The sequence below is a fragment of the Ascaphus truei genome, chromosome 9 (genome assembly GCF_040206685.1).
Source record: "Ascaphus truei isolate aAscTru1 chromosome 9, aAscTru1.hap1, whole genome shotgun sequence".
Lineage (NCBI taxonomy): Eukaryota > Metazoa > Chordata > Amphibia > Anura > Ascaphidae > Ascaphus > Ascaphus truei.
Genome location: NC_134491.1, coordinates 23,968,493 through 23,985,021, shown reverse-complemented (window position 1 = coordinate 23,985,021; position 16,529 = coordinate 23,968,493). Strand labels below are relative to the sequence as shown.

Genomic DNA, 16,529 nt, shown 5'->3' with positions numbered 1-16,529 from the left:
TGGCTGAAGGATCCGTCCCGCTCTTCCCTATTGGCCGGAGGATTTCCCTTCGCATCCCATTGGTGGAGGGGATGACAAGTGGGCTCTGATTGGCTGTTAGAAGTTCCGGCTGCTCTGCGCTGAGCTCGGTGCTGGGATACTGGGGGTCCCCGCGGGGGGTTGCAGGATGTCGGGGATCCGCTGTGTGATGAGCCGGGCCCTGAGTACCCAGCATGGGATCCGGGGGCACAGGTAATGGGATCCTAGGGGCCCCCCAGTCACCCCCCTTAATATATATATATATTACAGATACTTTGTAACATTTTTTAATGACTGTAACAACTTGTTGTCACCCAGCAAGCAACAAAAGTGTAACATAACAATGCATTTTACATAGAAAACAGCACATACAAATCCCACGTGTGTGCACATTCACATGTGACAGGTCTGTAACCCTGCCCTTCCCCATTATCTCTAAGTAGAGGGGGCTCAACCCCAGTCATAAAGTCTCCCCAACAGGTCCGGCTCATAGGGTATCCCTGCTTCAGCATAGGTGGCTCGATTGTCCTGAGTCTCTGATTGAGCCACCTGTGCTGAACAGGGTTGCCACCATACCTGGTTTCACCCGGAGACTACGGGTCTTGGTCGGGCTACGGGTTTACCTTCTAAACTTCCGGGTGAGGGCGTTCGGCGGTGGCCTCTCCCGGCATCCTCCCCTGCAACTCCTGTCCATTTGACACCGCGTTGCCACGTCAACAGGGAAGATACGTGGCATCACAGCGTCAAGTGACGCCCGTTGCCATGAGGAGACGCTACGTAACGTCATGCGGCACCATATTGCGTGCACCACCACGTGACGCCTCAGCGCCAAACGGCTTCCCGTTGTCATGGCAACTTGACGCCACCTGACATCACGTAGCATCCCATTGTCATGGCAACGCGGCGCCATTTGATGCTGCGCGGACATATTGACTGGGTTGCAGGGGGAGATGCCGGGAGTATGGCAGAGGATGCCGGTAGACACCGCCGCTGAAGGCAAGCACTAAATATAAAAATGTCTCCGGGTTAGCCTTCAGTAGAAGGTGGCAACCCTGGTGCTGAAGCAGGGACTGATTGAGCCACCTGTGCTGAAGCTGGGATATCCTGAAACCCTGACCTGTTGGGGGGGGGGGGGGTGGGAGGGATGCTTGAGGACTGGAGTTAAGCACCACTGCAGCCAGGGATTCTGGGTAATGACATGCAAATGAGCACGCATGTAAAACACAAAGAACAAAATAGGATGAAATGTTTCAAATAATTACAGGAAAAATAATTTGATTATAGAGGAAATAAAAATCAGAAAATAACACGTACGTGCCATGCAGGAGTACTGCAGCATGACTTATTTTATTTATTTCCTTCTCGCACGCTGACCTTTGATTGTCCCAGATGGGAAACATGTTGGAAAAGACTGGACTGGACTTTAAACTTTAGCGCTTGAATAGAAAATTTCCCGAGAATGAATACATGATTTGTGCAGGTTTTACAAATGGATAACGACGTAGTCTGAAAGGGTTACCTACCAATCCTTTTAATGGAGGGGAAACTCTGCAAAGAATTGAAGACCACCAGAGCAGTGAAAGCATTAAAGCTGCAGACCAAGCAATACCCTACGCGTGTGTTTAATAAATCAGTTCTGTACTATGAGAAAATACATTTTTTTTTCTTTTTTGAAAAACAACTCCTAATGAAATTTTGAATATATTATAATGTAACAATCATTTTTTTAATTACACAAGTATTTTCTCATAGTATAGAACTGATTAATTAAACAAACAAACAAACAAAAAGACGTAGGATATTGGTCTGCAGCTTTAAAAGGAATAGATTGTAAGCTATTTAGATCAATAACCTGCTATTTTTTTATATGATTCAACTGTTTTTAACGCTGCAATCACTAGCAACAATTTCTAAAAAAAAATCATTATTATCTTTTGCATAAAATGCCACGTCTCCCCCTTCCCTGACGCACGGTGCTGTCCCTGGGGTGACCGCCTGTCCTGTCTTTATTTCAGCACGTATGATGTGGTCGTCATTGGGGGTGGGATTGTGGGTCTTGCGTCTGCCCGAGAACTCCTCCTGCGACATCCGACTCTCCGCTTCAGCCTTGTGGAGAAAGAAAAAGATATAGGTAAGACTGTGAGTAAGAGACTCGGTGTGCATGAGAAGGGGATGGAAGCTAGAGCCATTCGGCAATAGCCGGCCTTGTTATGTCATTATTAAAGCTGCACTCCCTCCTGTACATTTGTTTTTAAACCCGCTGCCCCTTTTTCTTTATTTTAATTTTGACCAGGATGGGAAGTAGGGGGTCCCCAGAGACGCAACGTATGTATATGTATATATGTGTATATATACATGTGTCTATATATATTTTAAAAAGTTCCAATCACGCAGACTGTCATATGGTACAACCGGTTCAAAGATAATGATAGTTTTAAATGTATCCACTTCCTTGCTGTATGAGCCTACTGTGGGTGTTCCGGTCTCCCACCAAATAATCCAACCTGATCTTCAAAACAACAACATGAAAGACACAGCGCACCAGATGTGAATGGCAAATTGTGTCATATAGAAAAACACACAAACTTATAGCATAGACTTCTAATTAAAATTCCCCCTGGTGAAGCATGTTGTACGTGCGAAACGCGCTGAGGTTTTGTCACCTTTTGCTATTACGTCATCACGCAGGAGCGTCCATGTGCTGTCGCGTGGAGACTCTCGCCAGTGGATCAGCTGTTGAGATGTTCAGCTGTACCGTCTCCACGGATACTCAGGCCGCGTCCTTGCTCGGCGAGGCCGCGCGGAAGAATGCGCGTGCGGCGCGATCAGTAATATGATCCTCTATGAGGATGTCTTTAGAGCGGCGACCAGAGGCGCCGGCGCTCGTGATGCGCGAGGCAAGAGATACATTTGGTTCCTCCCGTGACGGCCGGGTCATGGGAGCGGTTCGCCCAATGAGGGCGATCCAGCTCTATGACATCACGGTCACGCCCCCTCGTCGTGTGCAACTACAGGGCACACCGCTCCAGCTAAAGCGAAGCGTGAAGCCACTCGCACGGTCGCGCGTGAACTGAGAGTCCGGGGACCTGGTGCATCGGGTCGTAGCAGAACAATTCCAGCTCTCAGTGGGACATCGAGGAGCCTACTTTTACTTTTTTTATTGTAAGTATGCCAGTGGTGCGCAAACTGGGGGGGCATGCCCGCCTGTTTTTTGGGGGGCACGGCTCACTTACCTGGCTTCCGTGTCCACTTGTCTCCATGACAACGTGGCGTCAAATGACCACGCGGGGCCTTGTGACGTGAAGTCACATGACCCCGTGACGTAACACGGGGAGTGCAGGCAGGGGGGTCGCAGCGCAGGAAGTTTGCGCACCCCTAGTCTATGCTATATGTTTGTGTTTTTTTATATTACACTATTTGCCATTTACTTCTGGTGCGGTGTGTGTGTGTGTGTGTGTGTGTGTGTATAAAAAAAATTCCCAGCATTTTGCATACTGACAAATTTTAAATAGTTCTTTACTTTTCATGGGGTAAACTTTTAAACAAGATGATAATGTACAGTACATCGTATATATCTTTCCTGGTGATATTTAGTATCGGGATTAGAGGATGTTACATTTCTGGTTTAAGTCCGTGTTCGTGTGTTTAGTAGTGTGTCCTCTGCATGTCATTACACTGCATATCTGTTACAAATATATCCATTGGAGGGGTCTCCATGAAACGGCTACATTTCCTGCCAATGGAAAATGAAAATGAGGCAAATGTGGAGTTTCTCTTTCTGACGCACGTTTGTCTCCTGTTACACAGCTATGCATCAGAGCGGACATAACAGTGGTGTTATTCACAGCGGCATTTACTATACGCCTGGGTCCATGAAAGCTAGGCTGTGCGTGCGCGGAGCAGCGCTCTGCTACGAGTATTGCGACCGGAAGGGAATTCCTTACAAGCAGTGTGGGAAGGTACTGTATGTTAGTACAGGGGCGCTCAACTCCAGCCTTCAAGCCCACCCAACAGGTTAGGGATTCAGGATGTCCCTGCTTCAGCACAGGTGGGTCAGGTTTATGTAGCACTGCCGTTTGCCCAAGCTCATCGCGACAGTCTACACAGTCTTCTAGGGTTTAAAGTATAGAAAAGGAGGACAAACGTATACACACAAGGGGCCCTCAACCTTCAGCGGTTTATATTTCCATTAGTGATACTAAACATTTCAAACACTTTCACTTTAAGAAACAAAAGAAATCATAAAAATAACATCTACTCCTGTCAGGAGTCTAACTCACAGCATATTCCTATCTGCAATGTTGGCTGGGTAAGCCAGTTATCAACTGTGAATAACACACAGATAGAACATTGAGTTCTTAACTGTCAGATGGGGACAGCGTCCCAATAGATTCTCAGATGCTGCAACACGTGAGGGGGCCGTCTACCCCGAACTGGATCCTGTGCAGCAGCGTCCTCCCAGCCTCCAGGCTCTGAGAGAGAGTAAAGCAGCCAAACTAACTCCAATATATTACTGTTCCTCAATTAGAAGAGCAGGTGAGGGAAACCAGAACCATTGTAAAGTCTGGTATGGATTTCCTATCCACTAGCCTTAGTGACGGTGAATCTGTGGGGTGGATCACATCCACACTATGTCCGCACTTTCTGTTATAAATCAGACAGAAAGCTGCCCACTATCCTGGGACTATGTCACAGTATATATTACAAAAGACAAAAAGCCCCAGTGCTACATCCAATGGACAAATTATATAGTTAAATACTTCTGTTTCCCCCCCCCCCCCCACACCCCCACAACTAAGGGTCATTTTGTTACATTCTTTGGCCAAAGCGTTTTAAGCTTGCCACGGTACCCCCTGTTTTGCAAGTCCTAGCACTACCTGAAAAATCTCTCCTAACCTCCCTAATGCAGGAAGAACTGTCTTAATAGACAGGTCATTCACTGGGGCATAACAAGAACTGCAATTTAAAAAGGGCTGTGAGCTTGCAGTAGTTGTGTGTGTATATTATCAGTAAATAACAATATCACGTGTGAGCACATTCACTCGTCTCAGACAGGTCTGCAACCCTGCCCTTCCCCATTATCTCTTAGCATACAGTGCTGCCACTGCAGCCAGGGATTCTGGGTAATGACATGCAAATGAGCACCCAGTGTCACCTTTTACTTCTTATCCATTTTAACAAGGAACCCCTCTAAGTTTATGCCCGCCACATTACTGAGGGAGGGCTGGGATTATTGTGGGTCCCGGGACACGTGTTGCAGGGCCTCTTACCTTCTCCCTCGGCGTCTCTTTCCTCTGCATCCCAACATCATCGCGCCATGGCATCGTGATGCCATGACAACGTGACGTCACGGCGCCATGATGAGGGGACCCTGCAGGAGAAGATGCTGCCGGAGAAGGTAAGAATGACAGAGGCCCCGTGCTCTCCCCCAACAATTTAATTACCTCTGTAACCGTGGGGTGCTGCAATGATGCTGGCCATGCGCATTACACAGCTTCTCAGCACAACCTGGGTTAAAGAAGTGCCGAGTCAGTAACCTACTCACAGACAGCTTCCTGAAGCCGGCTGAACCTCGGTAAGTAGAGGTTGCAGAGGCCTCGCGCGGTCGCCCGGCCTTTAATTTAAAGGCCTTGGGGAAGAGCGCGGGACCTCTGCAAACCGCCCACGCCCCCCAAAAAATCTCAGGGGAGCGCCCCCCAGTTTGCACACCCCTGCGTTAAGGTATATATTATCAGTAGCTTCTCTACGGTACACTGCAGCCATTAATGGGTACGTGCTCTCCTTGCTGTAAGTTGCTCTGTGGTCAGTGTCCGATTTCCCGTTAGGCACGTTAGGCCCGTGCCTAGGGCGGCAAAAATGTCCGCCCCCATTTGCATTTTCCGCGTTCTCGGCCTATCGGACCTAATGGGAAGGGACTTACTTACCTGTGCCGGCCGCCTCCGTTCTGCCGACCCTGCTTCTCCTTCAAAATCGAGCGTCAACTGACGCCGCCGACATCACAAACGGCGTCTCGTTGCCATGGTGCCGCGCGACGTAACGTTGGGGACATCCGCGGCGTCATTTGATGCTGGATTCTGAAGGAGAAGCGGGGCGGCACACACCGGTGGCAGACGCATGCAAGTGCCGGCGACACGACGGGTGACGTCACCCGTCGCCGTCACCACCGGCGAAAGTTATATTTTGCCGGGCGGCGGCGGCGCGGGTTTCCTGACATTTGATTGGTTCAGGGGCTGTCACATGAGGCGACAGCCCTTGAAAAATCAAATTTTGCCGGCTACCAGTTTTCGCTCCGTCGCATTGTCGCCGTCGCGCTTACTATAAGCGCACGCGGCGGAGGCGGCAATGCATTTGTTTTCGGGCGACATCGCCCCGCACTATAAGCGCGGCCTAGGGGCGGTGTATTTGGAGATCCGCCGCTGTCTGCGGTATTGTAACCGTGGCATGTAACGTCTTCTCTTCTCTCAAGCTGATCGTGGCGGTGAAACACGAGGAGACCCCGAGACTGCAAGCTCTGTACGAAAGAGGTCAGCAGAATAATGTGAGGGGGCTCCGACTCATTAACGCCAGCGAGATCAAGGATAAAGAACCCTACTGCAGGGTGAGAGAGCGCCTGCCACGTTTCCTATAGTTCAGGCGCCCATGTCGGTCCAACTTATCCACGTTCAGATTTCTGCCAAGTTTGGGCTGCAACCATGTAATGCTTTCTGTCCCCCGTCAATGGCAAATGGGCGTACACACGAGTGCAGGGGTGCCCCACTCCAGTCCGCAAGGGCCACCGACAAGTCAGGTTTTCTGGTTATCCCAGCTTCAGCATGGGTGACTGAAAACCTGACCTGTTAGCGGCACTTGAGGACTGGAGTTGGCCACCCCTGGTCTGTAGCCTATATTCAGTAAAGGCCGATAAATGTAAAGAAAAGGTCAGGTTTTCAGAATGTTCCTGCTTCAGCACAGGTGGCTCAAGGGCCACCAACTGGTCAGGTTTTCAGGTGGCTCAATCAGTGGCCCAGTCTTCGACTGAGCCACTGGTTGAGCCACCTGTGCTGAAGCAGGGATATCCTGAAAACCTGACCTGTTGGTGGCCCTTGAGGATTGGAGTTGGCCGCGGCTTTCCGGCGCGGCCCTTTATCTCTCCGCCATTGCGCTTTGTGTTACAGGGAGTGATGGCCCTGGACTCGCCATACACAGGGATTGTGAACTACAGACAGGTGGCAGAGTCCTACAGGGACGATTTCCAGGAGGCCGGCGGCAGCGTGCTGACCGACTTCCAGGTGACCCATATAGAAATGGTGAAGGAGAGTCCGGCAGAGTCTCCAGGGGGTGAGTTAAAATGAACCTCTTGGGAACAGCCTGCCCCCCAAATATCCTAACAGAAGAGGAGACCAAGGTCGCCAGCGTGGCGTGAGCGCCGGCGCGTGCAGCTGTAAGGGGATCTATGGCGCGGTTCATAGTGCGCATGCGAGGGAGCGGCAGATTCTTCAGCGGACATTTTTTTAATGTGGTCGCGCGTTGACCGGGGTAACGTGCACGGTACAGCCAATGAGGGCGGACTGCTCCCCCCGCCCTCCCCCCCTGTCACTGTAGCTCACAGGCCACAAATCGCTCACCTAACAGGCACGCGCGACGCCACGCGATCCCGTCGCTCGCCTACTATATCCGCGGCCTAACAGGAAATGGGGGGGGGGGGGTTCCACCTCATTCCTCTTCCAAATCGCCCCGATGTTTACACAGTGGCCAGCATGGTCACCATTACTCTGCAAATCTGCGGCCCAGATTTACTGAACGGTGCTAAACTTATACAATGAATGGGAGTGAAGGTGTGCTAAAGCTTTGCACTGTTTAGTGAACCTGGGCCTAAACTGGTTGTTTTCTGAGTTCAAAGGCCAGCATGTTTTTTTTAACATATTGCCTGCGCTGTGCGCTGTGCTGCAGTTCTGCTCCCGGACATTATGTGCCATTTTAATTCAAAAAAATTTCAAATAAAGATCCAATATTTGTTTTTCTTACTGTAGGAATGGAATATCCCGTTGTAATCCGAAACACGAAGGTAATATAACTTTGTTGTTAGTTATGATACATACCAAGCTAATCTTAAAGCCGCAATCCATCCTACTCTAATAACTGTGGGACAGCCTTAAGCTGAGCCCTGCTACTTCCACATCCAGGGATCCTCCAGTACCTACAAATATCCACCTTTTTTATGTGCAAATATTTCTGGTCCCTTTTGGAAAATCAACATGGCTGCCATCCAAGTCTCACTTTGACGGTCCAATAGGAAGCTACAGCATCACCCGAGCATGACATTGCAGCTTCCTATTGGATGACCCCAACAGCCATCTTTTTGATTTTTTTAAATTAATTTTAGGGCACATAAAAAGGTTAATATTTAAGGCTCCATGGAGGGAGGCCCAGAAGCTAAAAATATCGCAGTTCAGCTCTGGGGAAAATAAATAAATTGATTACATTAAACAGGGGATCCTCGCATCAACTTAACAGTGAGTAGGGAGCAGTGCTCATGGGTAGGGGTAATGGTAAGAGCTTCGAGAGGGAAGAAACCCAATTTATAGCACTCAATCTCCCAATCTGAATGATAATTGCTATAATTAATATATCTTTATTAATCACAAGCAATAAAATATAGGGCTTTAAAATGACCTATAGGCGCACAAGTGATCCAATGACGAGTGTCAAAGTAAACACCCCGGATCATCTAATAGGTAGGGATAAGCAATAGTAGTATATTGCAACTGTCCCTAAAGTAGACCCCTCAATGAAAAGGGGTCCATGTAATACAATGGGTGGGTGTAGAGGGTTGTATGTTGAGAACCACCTAGTTAATATGTGGGTATAATCCCATGATAACATTCTCCCTTTGTGCATTGCCGCTCCCCGGACAGGGAGAAGAGCTGCATTGTAAGTACGTGGTCACGTGCGCTGGACTTTTCTCTGACCGCTTGTCCCAAGTCAGCGGAGGCAGCGCAGAACCGCGCATCGTTCCGTTTCGCGGGGAATACTTGGTGCTGAAGCCAGAGAAATGCTATCTCGTTAAGGGAAACATTTATCCAGTAGGTATTAAAGCCGGGGCCCACCCTGGCTTTTTTGTTTGAGGGGGGAGGCTTTGAAGCAGCAATACATTTCTTTTTACAGGGTTGAAGCAGGGGGTCTCCGCAGCTGAACCCCCTTAATTTCAGCTCTGGGAACCCCCAGTTTCCAGAGATACTTACTTCCCGTAGAGGCGTGTCGGTATCTGTGTGAAGTTTCAATGTCCCGGCCAATAGGAACCGCACCAGGTGACATCACTGCTTCCTATTGGCTAGCGTGACGCCGGACATTTAAACGCCGCCATTTCGTTAGTCCTATAGTTCCCTGGCTGCATAGATGCCGGCACCCCCTACGGAAGTAAGTATCTCTGCAAGCAGGGGTGTCCCGGAGCTGAAATTAACACAGTTCAGCCCCGGAGACCCCCTGCTTCAATCGAGTAATACAAAAACAAAGTAAACCTGTATTGCTACTTTAATTACTCGGACTGGGTGGTCCCTCGGAAGGTGATCCGTGGTTCCAATGATCTCCAGTTACCCCCCAAGGTTCCTGAGATATTGGTATTTGTGTCTAGGAGAGGGGCAAAACAGAAAATACCATTCTGGCCAGCCTCGATCTGGAGCGTCCAATACAAAGTTGCAACATTATCAGGAGATGGCACTGCAATTTTCTATTGGTGACATGGCAGCCATATTTGTAGTTTTGGTGGCCATATTTGTAGTTTTGGTGACCATATTTGTAGTTTTGGTGGCCATATTTGTCGTTTTGATTAAAACATTTTTTTAACCCCCCTCCCCCCTGAAATACCTGAGCCACTGATTGAGCCACCTGTGCTGAAGCAGGGATATCCTGAGAACCTGATCTATTGGTGGCCCTTGAAGACGGGTGTTGGCCATCCCTGGTGTAGACCATGTTTACTGTGTCACTGTCACTTTAAAGCAGCAATTCTTCCGACGACTCCATTTTTATTTTACATAATTCAAACTGGTGGGCCCCACAGAACGGGACTATTAGTGGACCACGGTCTGAAAAGCATTAGACGTTTCCAGCCTGCCGATGATAGCATCCTGAGTTCAATTGAGGGTCTTTGGAGACCACCAAGGTTGTTTGTGACCTTTGATTGGAGACCTCACGGTGTCTTCTCTGGTGGTTGGCCTTTCTTTGCTTACATCTGTTCTCTTGGGCCCAAACCTGCATAGCTATGAAATATATGGGTCCATGTTTTCCTAAAATGTGCTACTCCATAAGACCACTTCCGCTCGGGAAGACCTCTTACAGACCATTGAGTTGAATAGGCTGTAATGGCTATATTTAGTACGCTGGAAGCGGTCTCGTGAAGTAGCACGGCTCATTAAATATGGCCTTTGGACTTCAATAACATGCAGACCGTAAGAACTCGAAGATACAATGTTAATGGTAAAGAGTCACAAAGTACACCCCAACTGGAGGTAAAGAGGTCCTGCCTCTTGGTAGTATCTTCCAGACCTGTGCAATGATGCTGTTAAGGCATGTGACTGTTACACTGAGGTGTGCTGCATATTCACGCGGTTCTCCACATTGCGTTGCAGGTCCCAGATCCGCGGTTTCCCTTCCTAGGATTCCATTTCACCCCGCGGATGGATGGAAGCGTCTGGCTTGGTCCAAATGCCGTTTTAGCCTTCAAACGAGAGGGCTACAGTCTGTATGACTTCAATGCCAGGGATTTTACTGAAGCAGTCACATACAGGTTAAGAGTCCGTTATCGATTTTAGTCTGTGTACATCCACCTTACTTTGTGCATTGACATGTTAATAGCCACATAGATCCCATTTCGATTCTGTTGCAATGTGAGAACTAACCATCACATTTCACAGCTGGGACATGAATATCATGTAAATATTGGAATACGGTGTGCTCATTCGCATGTCATTTCCCAGAATCCCTTGCTGCAGTGGAAGCACTGTACTGTATGCTAGGCAATAATGGGGGAAAGCAGGGTTGCAGACCTGTCTGAGACATGTGACTGTGGTCACAAGTGATTTTTTCATTTGCTGCATGCTATGCGGTGGAGGGTTGTTTTTGTCACTTTTTCACCCACCATAACTTGGTTAGGGAATATTAGCTAAAACTGTATAACGCATCAGTTCCTACGTTGAGATTTGTGTCTAACTTTTTGCAGTGGCTTCCGTAAGCTTGTGCTGAAGAATTTCTTGTACGGCGTGGGAGAAATGTATCGGGCGTGTTTCCTGGGGGCTCAGCTCAAGGGACTTCAGGCTTTCATACCTGACCTGTCCAGAAACGATGTCCTCAGGTGACTTTTGAAGGTCGACACACGGTATTCATAAAATAGTTTCCAGTTCAGAGACCTTCATCACCTGATGATGAAGAACCCCCGCTTCAATTACGTGAGGGAAAAAGCTCATTGAAGCTCATCAATTGAAATTGATTATTGCAATTTACAATGTCTTACATTATTTGGCGAGCTAGGTATCTTGGTGGTGTTAAATAGGATTACCCACAAAATACCAGTAGAGGGCACTCCTCTCCACTTAACACAATAACAGCCAATAAAGTATTTTTGTTGGCGTATCACTACTAAGGCTATTACTTCAACTGAAGGATACGTTTGTAAGCAATACCCTTATAATTGTAATAATTTTGTGTTCGATAGAGATATATATATATATATATATATATATAACTGCAAGATGCTAGTGCTGGATTTCTTTGGGCTGTGGATAATCTTCTTTAGAGAATAGACTAGCAGGACAGACCGTATGATCCATCAAGCACCAGTCCTTTCTCTTACTATCTGTAACAAAAAGACTTGGGTGTCAGTGGTTCTGGCATCACAAAGTGAGCATGAACTCAAAGGGAGAGCTGGTTGCGTTCTTTCAGTCGGCTAACAACCACTTGAACTTGCCTTCTCTGAATATGTTTAATTCATTGTCGTTGCAATCCCAGAACCCTGTAGTAATGAGTACATCACACATTAACTGGTTTAGAGACTGCTGGATTAGTATGTGTAATCTGTAATGATCATAGCAGGGATTCTGTAGGCCCATATTTACTAAACTGTCCTCCGCCATACGACGTGAATGTGTACATAGGGTGTCTGCCAGGGTTCAAAGTGTCTTAAAGAGTAGCACAGTTTGGTGACTATGACCCTTACCCTCTTTGGAACCGACCGGTATTTGGACTGTGTATGGCTTGTGGGCATTTAATGTTTTCGTGTACAGACCACTCGATTAGCAGCCAGTACGCCGGAAAGCACGCTTTCTAAATGCTTCTCTTCCATTAGGGGCCCATCAGGCGTCCGAGCGCAGGCTCTTGACCGGGACGGGAATCTGGTGGACGACTTTGTCTTTGACCGCGGCTCCGGCGACATCGCGAGCCGCATCCTGCACGTGAGGAACGCCCCGTCCCCGGCCGCCACCTCGTCTCTCGCCATCGCAGAAATGATCGCGTCGGAAGTGGAGCAGCGCTTCGAACTGTGAAAAGCCCAAGGGATTAAAACGTCGAATACACTGATATGTGGAATTCATCTCCTATTTAATAATAGAACAAAAGGCAGAAATGACCAATGCTACATCCAGTATGAGAAAAATACACAGTGAAATGCCTATATATCTCTTGAATAAGGACCCTTTTCTGTGTATTTTTGTCATATTGGATGTAGCACTGGGCATTTCTGTCTTTTGTTGTATACATTTGGCCACGTTCAGTAGCTCTCCTTTTGACACTTATATATACATATTATGTGGTATGTTGTGGGGTTGCTTGAGCTCGCCGGGATTCTGTGTGCATATTAATAATAGCCATGGCTGTGTGATGTGAGGCTAGTGGTATCTTCTGGGATTTTGTCATGGGCCACTATAAATATTTCAGTACCTCAATGTCACAACATAGCGTGATGACGTCGTCGATGTGGAATCCTATGTCCCCATGCAAGATCTGCACCCAGCCACCGGGTGGGATTTCTGGGTTGGGGGGGATGTGTTTTCACTACAAATGTATTTAATGCCTGGAAGAGAAGCAAATCAACATTGTAACCCTCGGGACAAGTAATACTAATAGTCAATCTTTTCATCACTTAGTGCCAGTCTTAAACCATGGCCCTTATTCAATATGCCGTGAGGCCAGGTTATTGTTCTGGGGATGGATTTGAGTCCCATTCATTTGAATGGAGCTGCATTCTTCTGTAGGGAACGAAATTGCTTTATTTGGCTGATTTATGTGGTTTTTAGTCCGTCTCCGATGGTTATTTTACCCAGCTACTCTTTGAAACCTGAAAATGGCACTTTTTAACTAGACCTGGTACTTTGGCATGGTAAAATAACGTCGCTAAACGTGTGGCTGATTGTCCATCTTTGAGTAGCGTGTCCACTTTGCTCAAAGAATACTAATAGTTTTTAGAAATCGGGATAACCCAAATGCATTGCGCTGCATCTGTGGTGGCATCAATTACCCTGCAACTACCAACTAACAAAGTGCATGGGTCACGACTTGGATTTAGGGGTCACGACTTGGATTTAGGGGTTATTTATCCATCCCCAAGCTGCAAACTGGATCCAAAAAAAAACTTGGTTAATGAAAAACACTCTCCTTTGAAAGAAACTGGATTTTTGTATTTAATTAATCTGGGGCTGTGTGTGGTTTTTTTGTTGCCCCCCTACCCCCCATTTTTGCAGCCAGGAAACTTTGTTAAATAAACCTTTTATCTTCTTTTAGCTTTTTGCCCTTACAAAGAAGAATACATTGAACGTCGCAGCTCTGCATTAAGAGAAATGTGTTTGGAAAAGGTGGGTGGGACCCCCAAGAGATTTTGGGGGTCATTCTGTATATTTAAAAGTGGTCGTTTTCACACTCCACACAGATGTTTTTATGCTGTAAAACGGCAGATATCTACTCTTCTGTTTTTTTTGGGGGGGGGGGGGGCGGGGGGAGTGTACAGAAAGCCACGGCCACTCCTTGCCATGGTTGTGAGGTCTATAGATTTACAATTATACCGTGTGATTTCTAAAGAGAACCGAAAAAAAAATAATAATAAAAACACTGAATATTTTTAAGAGCACCTCAATTTTGGGTTTTGTTTTTCCCGGGGGGAGGGGGAATGTAGAATTAGCATCTCCTGCAAAGATTCCAGGAAAGGTTTGCAACACAAATGACGCACTAAACCAGGCGTGGCCAACTCCAGTCCTCACGGACCACCAACGAGCCTGGTATTAGGGATATCCCTGCTTCAGCACAGGTGGCTCAATCAGAGGCTCAGCCTTCGACCTGTTGGTAGCCCTTGAAGGCTGGAGTTGGCCACCCCTTATATAGGCAGTGGTCGAAATGGCTTAAGAAAAGTAGTGATATTGTATCTGCCTTTGCTGCACAGCTATTTGAGTATTTTAGGCACGAATACAATATTTCTGCTTAAAACAAAGGGAAGAAAAGAGATTCAAGCGCAAATACCGTTTACAGTAATCAAAGTGAACACACCTGTGATAACAGAACGAAATCTATTACATATGGAGGTAGTGCAGCCAGGGCCGCCAACAGAAACCATGGGGCCCAGGACAAATTAAAGGAGCAGCCCCCGCCACCACGCAAACCCATAGCGCACCTACTATGGGAGTGTGAGTGACTGAGTGGGTGGGTGGCTGAGTGACTGGGTGGGTGGCTGACCTTGACCGGGTGGGTTCTGCTTCCTGCCCCGCCAGACGCTTCCCCGATATCCCCGGGGCGGGAGGTAGGCTCAGGGGTGCGGGAGGAGGGTGGGTGGCTTGGGGGGGCACGGGAGGTGGGCAACTGGGGGGGGGGCCGAGACTGCGGATTCCACGGCTGGAGGTGGGCGTGTGTGGGGGAAGCTGGGCTGGCGCGCGCGGGGGAAGTTGAGCTGGCGCACGCGGGCCTGCCATGGCGCTTCCCCTGTGTCCCACGTTGGGAGCCGGGGGGGGGCAGAGGGCCCACAGGCACAGGCCGGACATCCTGCTTTCCCTGCACATGCGCGCCAGGACCTTGTCACTGCGCATGCACACGGGGGGTCGCCGCCATTTTTTTAAAAATAAAACTAGCACGGCCGCGCAGGGGGCCCGGGCGGCCAGGCCCCCTGACTCACGGAGACCGGCTGTCCCCCCCTGTTGGCGGCCCTGAGTGCAGCTCCTGAAAAGGACTCAAACCGGCGTCCAAAGCAGGCACTCTGAAGCAAGGGATCAGAAGCGCAAATACTCCCCAAATATGTGGGGAAATAAGAGAAACACAAAATAGTGCAATAACGTATAAATCAGCAATGGGATGGTAATTGATGGTATCTCACTCACAATTGAGAAGTAGAAAACAAGCGTTGTGGTTACTCAGAGTTACCAACTCATAGAGGATTTCTTCCAATTCGTACTAGTGGATATTCCTCAGGAACAGGATAGGAAGATGGGGAAGAACCAACTGAGCTTGTACAAGAAATAAAGCCAATCTCGCGGTCTCTGCCGGATGCCACACCAGGGTTTTCTGATATAAAACTTGGTAGTGACCAATGTTTTACTCTGCGAGATCCCACCCAAAAATTATCCAATTTTTTATTTATTTATTATTTAATTCAAAACTTGTATTGTATAATGTTCCAAATTCTACATGGACTAGAAATGTAAGGTATGTCACATATTTCTGGAACAAATCACACGCCGTAGTATTTCTACATACATGGGAGAAGTGGGCTGGGGTCCCAAGAAGTCGCAATATATTTGTAGGGGGTTCAGTTCTAAACCCGGCAATGTGTTTTTTGCTGGACCCTCTAGCAGCAAAAGGGTTAACATGTCTAATACCACTGTTATAAGATATCTGTTAAAAAGAAGCAATCCAAGCAATATCCTACGTGTTTGTTTTTTTAAATAAATCGGTTCTGTAGTTTTAGATAATACTGTATTTTTTAAATAATTGTATTCAACTCTTAATGCCATTTTTTAATGTTTTAATACACTGAGCATCGTTGGAGTTTTATAACAGGCTTTAGCACACTTCCCCAGCAGTGCAAGATCTTTGTAACACTTTCCTGTTTGTGATCATTTGTTGCCAATATTCCCAGCAGTTTGAGCTGCTAACTGTAACAATAGATAATGTTACCTTAGTAATATCAGGATACACTGCAGCTGCTGAGTTACACTGACTGAAGGATTAATTGAAATAGAAAGGCAGCCATTTAATGAACCCAGGAAAGCAGGATCTTTGATGATCGATCACGGGAGAACAAATCGGTCGGCAGCTTAGGTAATTAGTTTTCATTAAAGGTAATCAAAGGCTTCATATATTTAAAAAATAAAATATATATCTATTAAAAAAAAAAAAAAAGTGCCGCTTGAATTGCCTTGTCACATATGGCACTCCTGTGAGTACGTGACCTGCATATGGGACAAGGGTTAATACACAGCTCGCAAGATGGCCCACTTTTCACCTTTCGCAAAGGTCCCCCAAACGAACAATATCTCCCCTCAATCCGTCCCCATATACCACCTGTC

At 47.5% G+C, this 16,529-nt stretch overlaps 1 protein-coding gene across 1 annotated transcript; it reads left to right on the top strand.

Annotated features, from left to right (window-relative positions):
* Positions 1-77: 77 nt before the first annotated feature.
* On the top strand, positions 78-13,454 carry L2HGDH (L-2-hydroxyglutarate dehydrogenase). Its single transcript, XM_075613837.1, has 10 exons — positions 78-231; positions 2,034-2,149; positions 3,826-3,977; positions 6,485-6,616; positions 7,173-7,335; positions 8,028-8,062; positions 8,913-9,080; positions 10,623-10,780; positions 11,213-11,344; positions 12,335-13,454. The coding sequence occupies exons 1-10, from the start codon at positions 167-169 to the stop codon at positions 12,528-12,530; spliced, it is 1,317 nt and encodes a 438-aa protein (XP_075469952.1). The 5' UTR covers positions 78-166; the 3' UTR covers positions 12,531-13,454.
* The last annotated feature ends 3,075 nt before the right edge of the window (positions 13,455-16,529 follow it).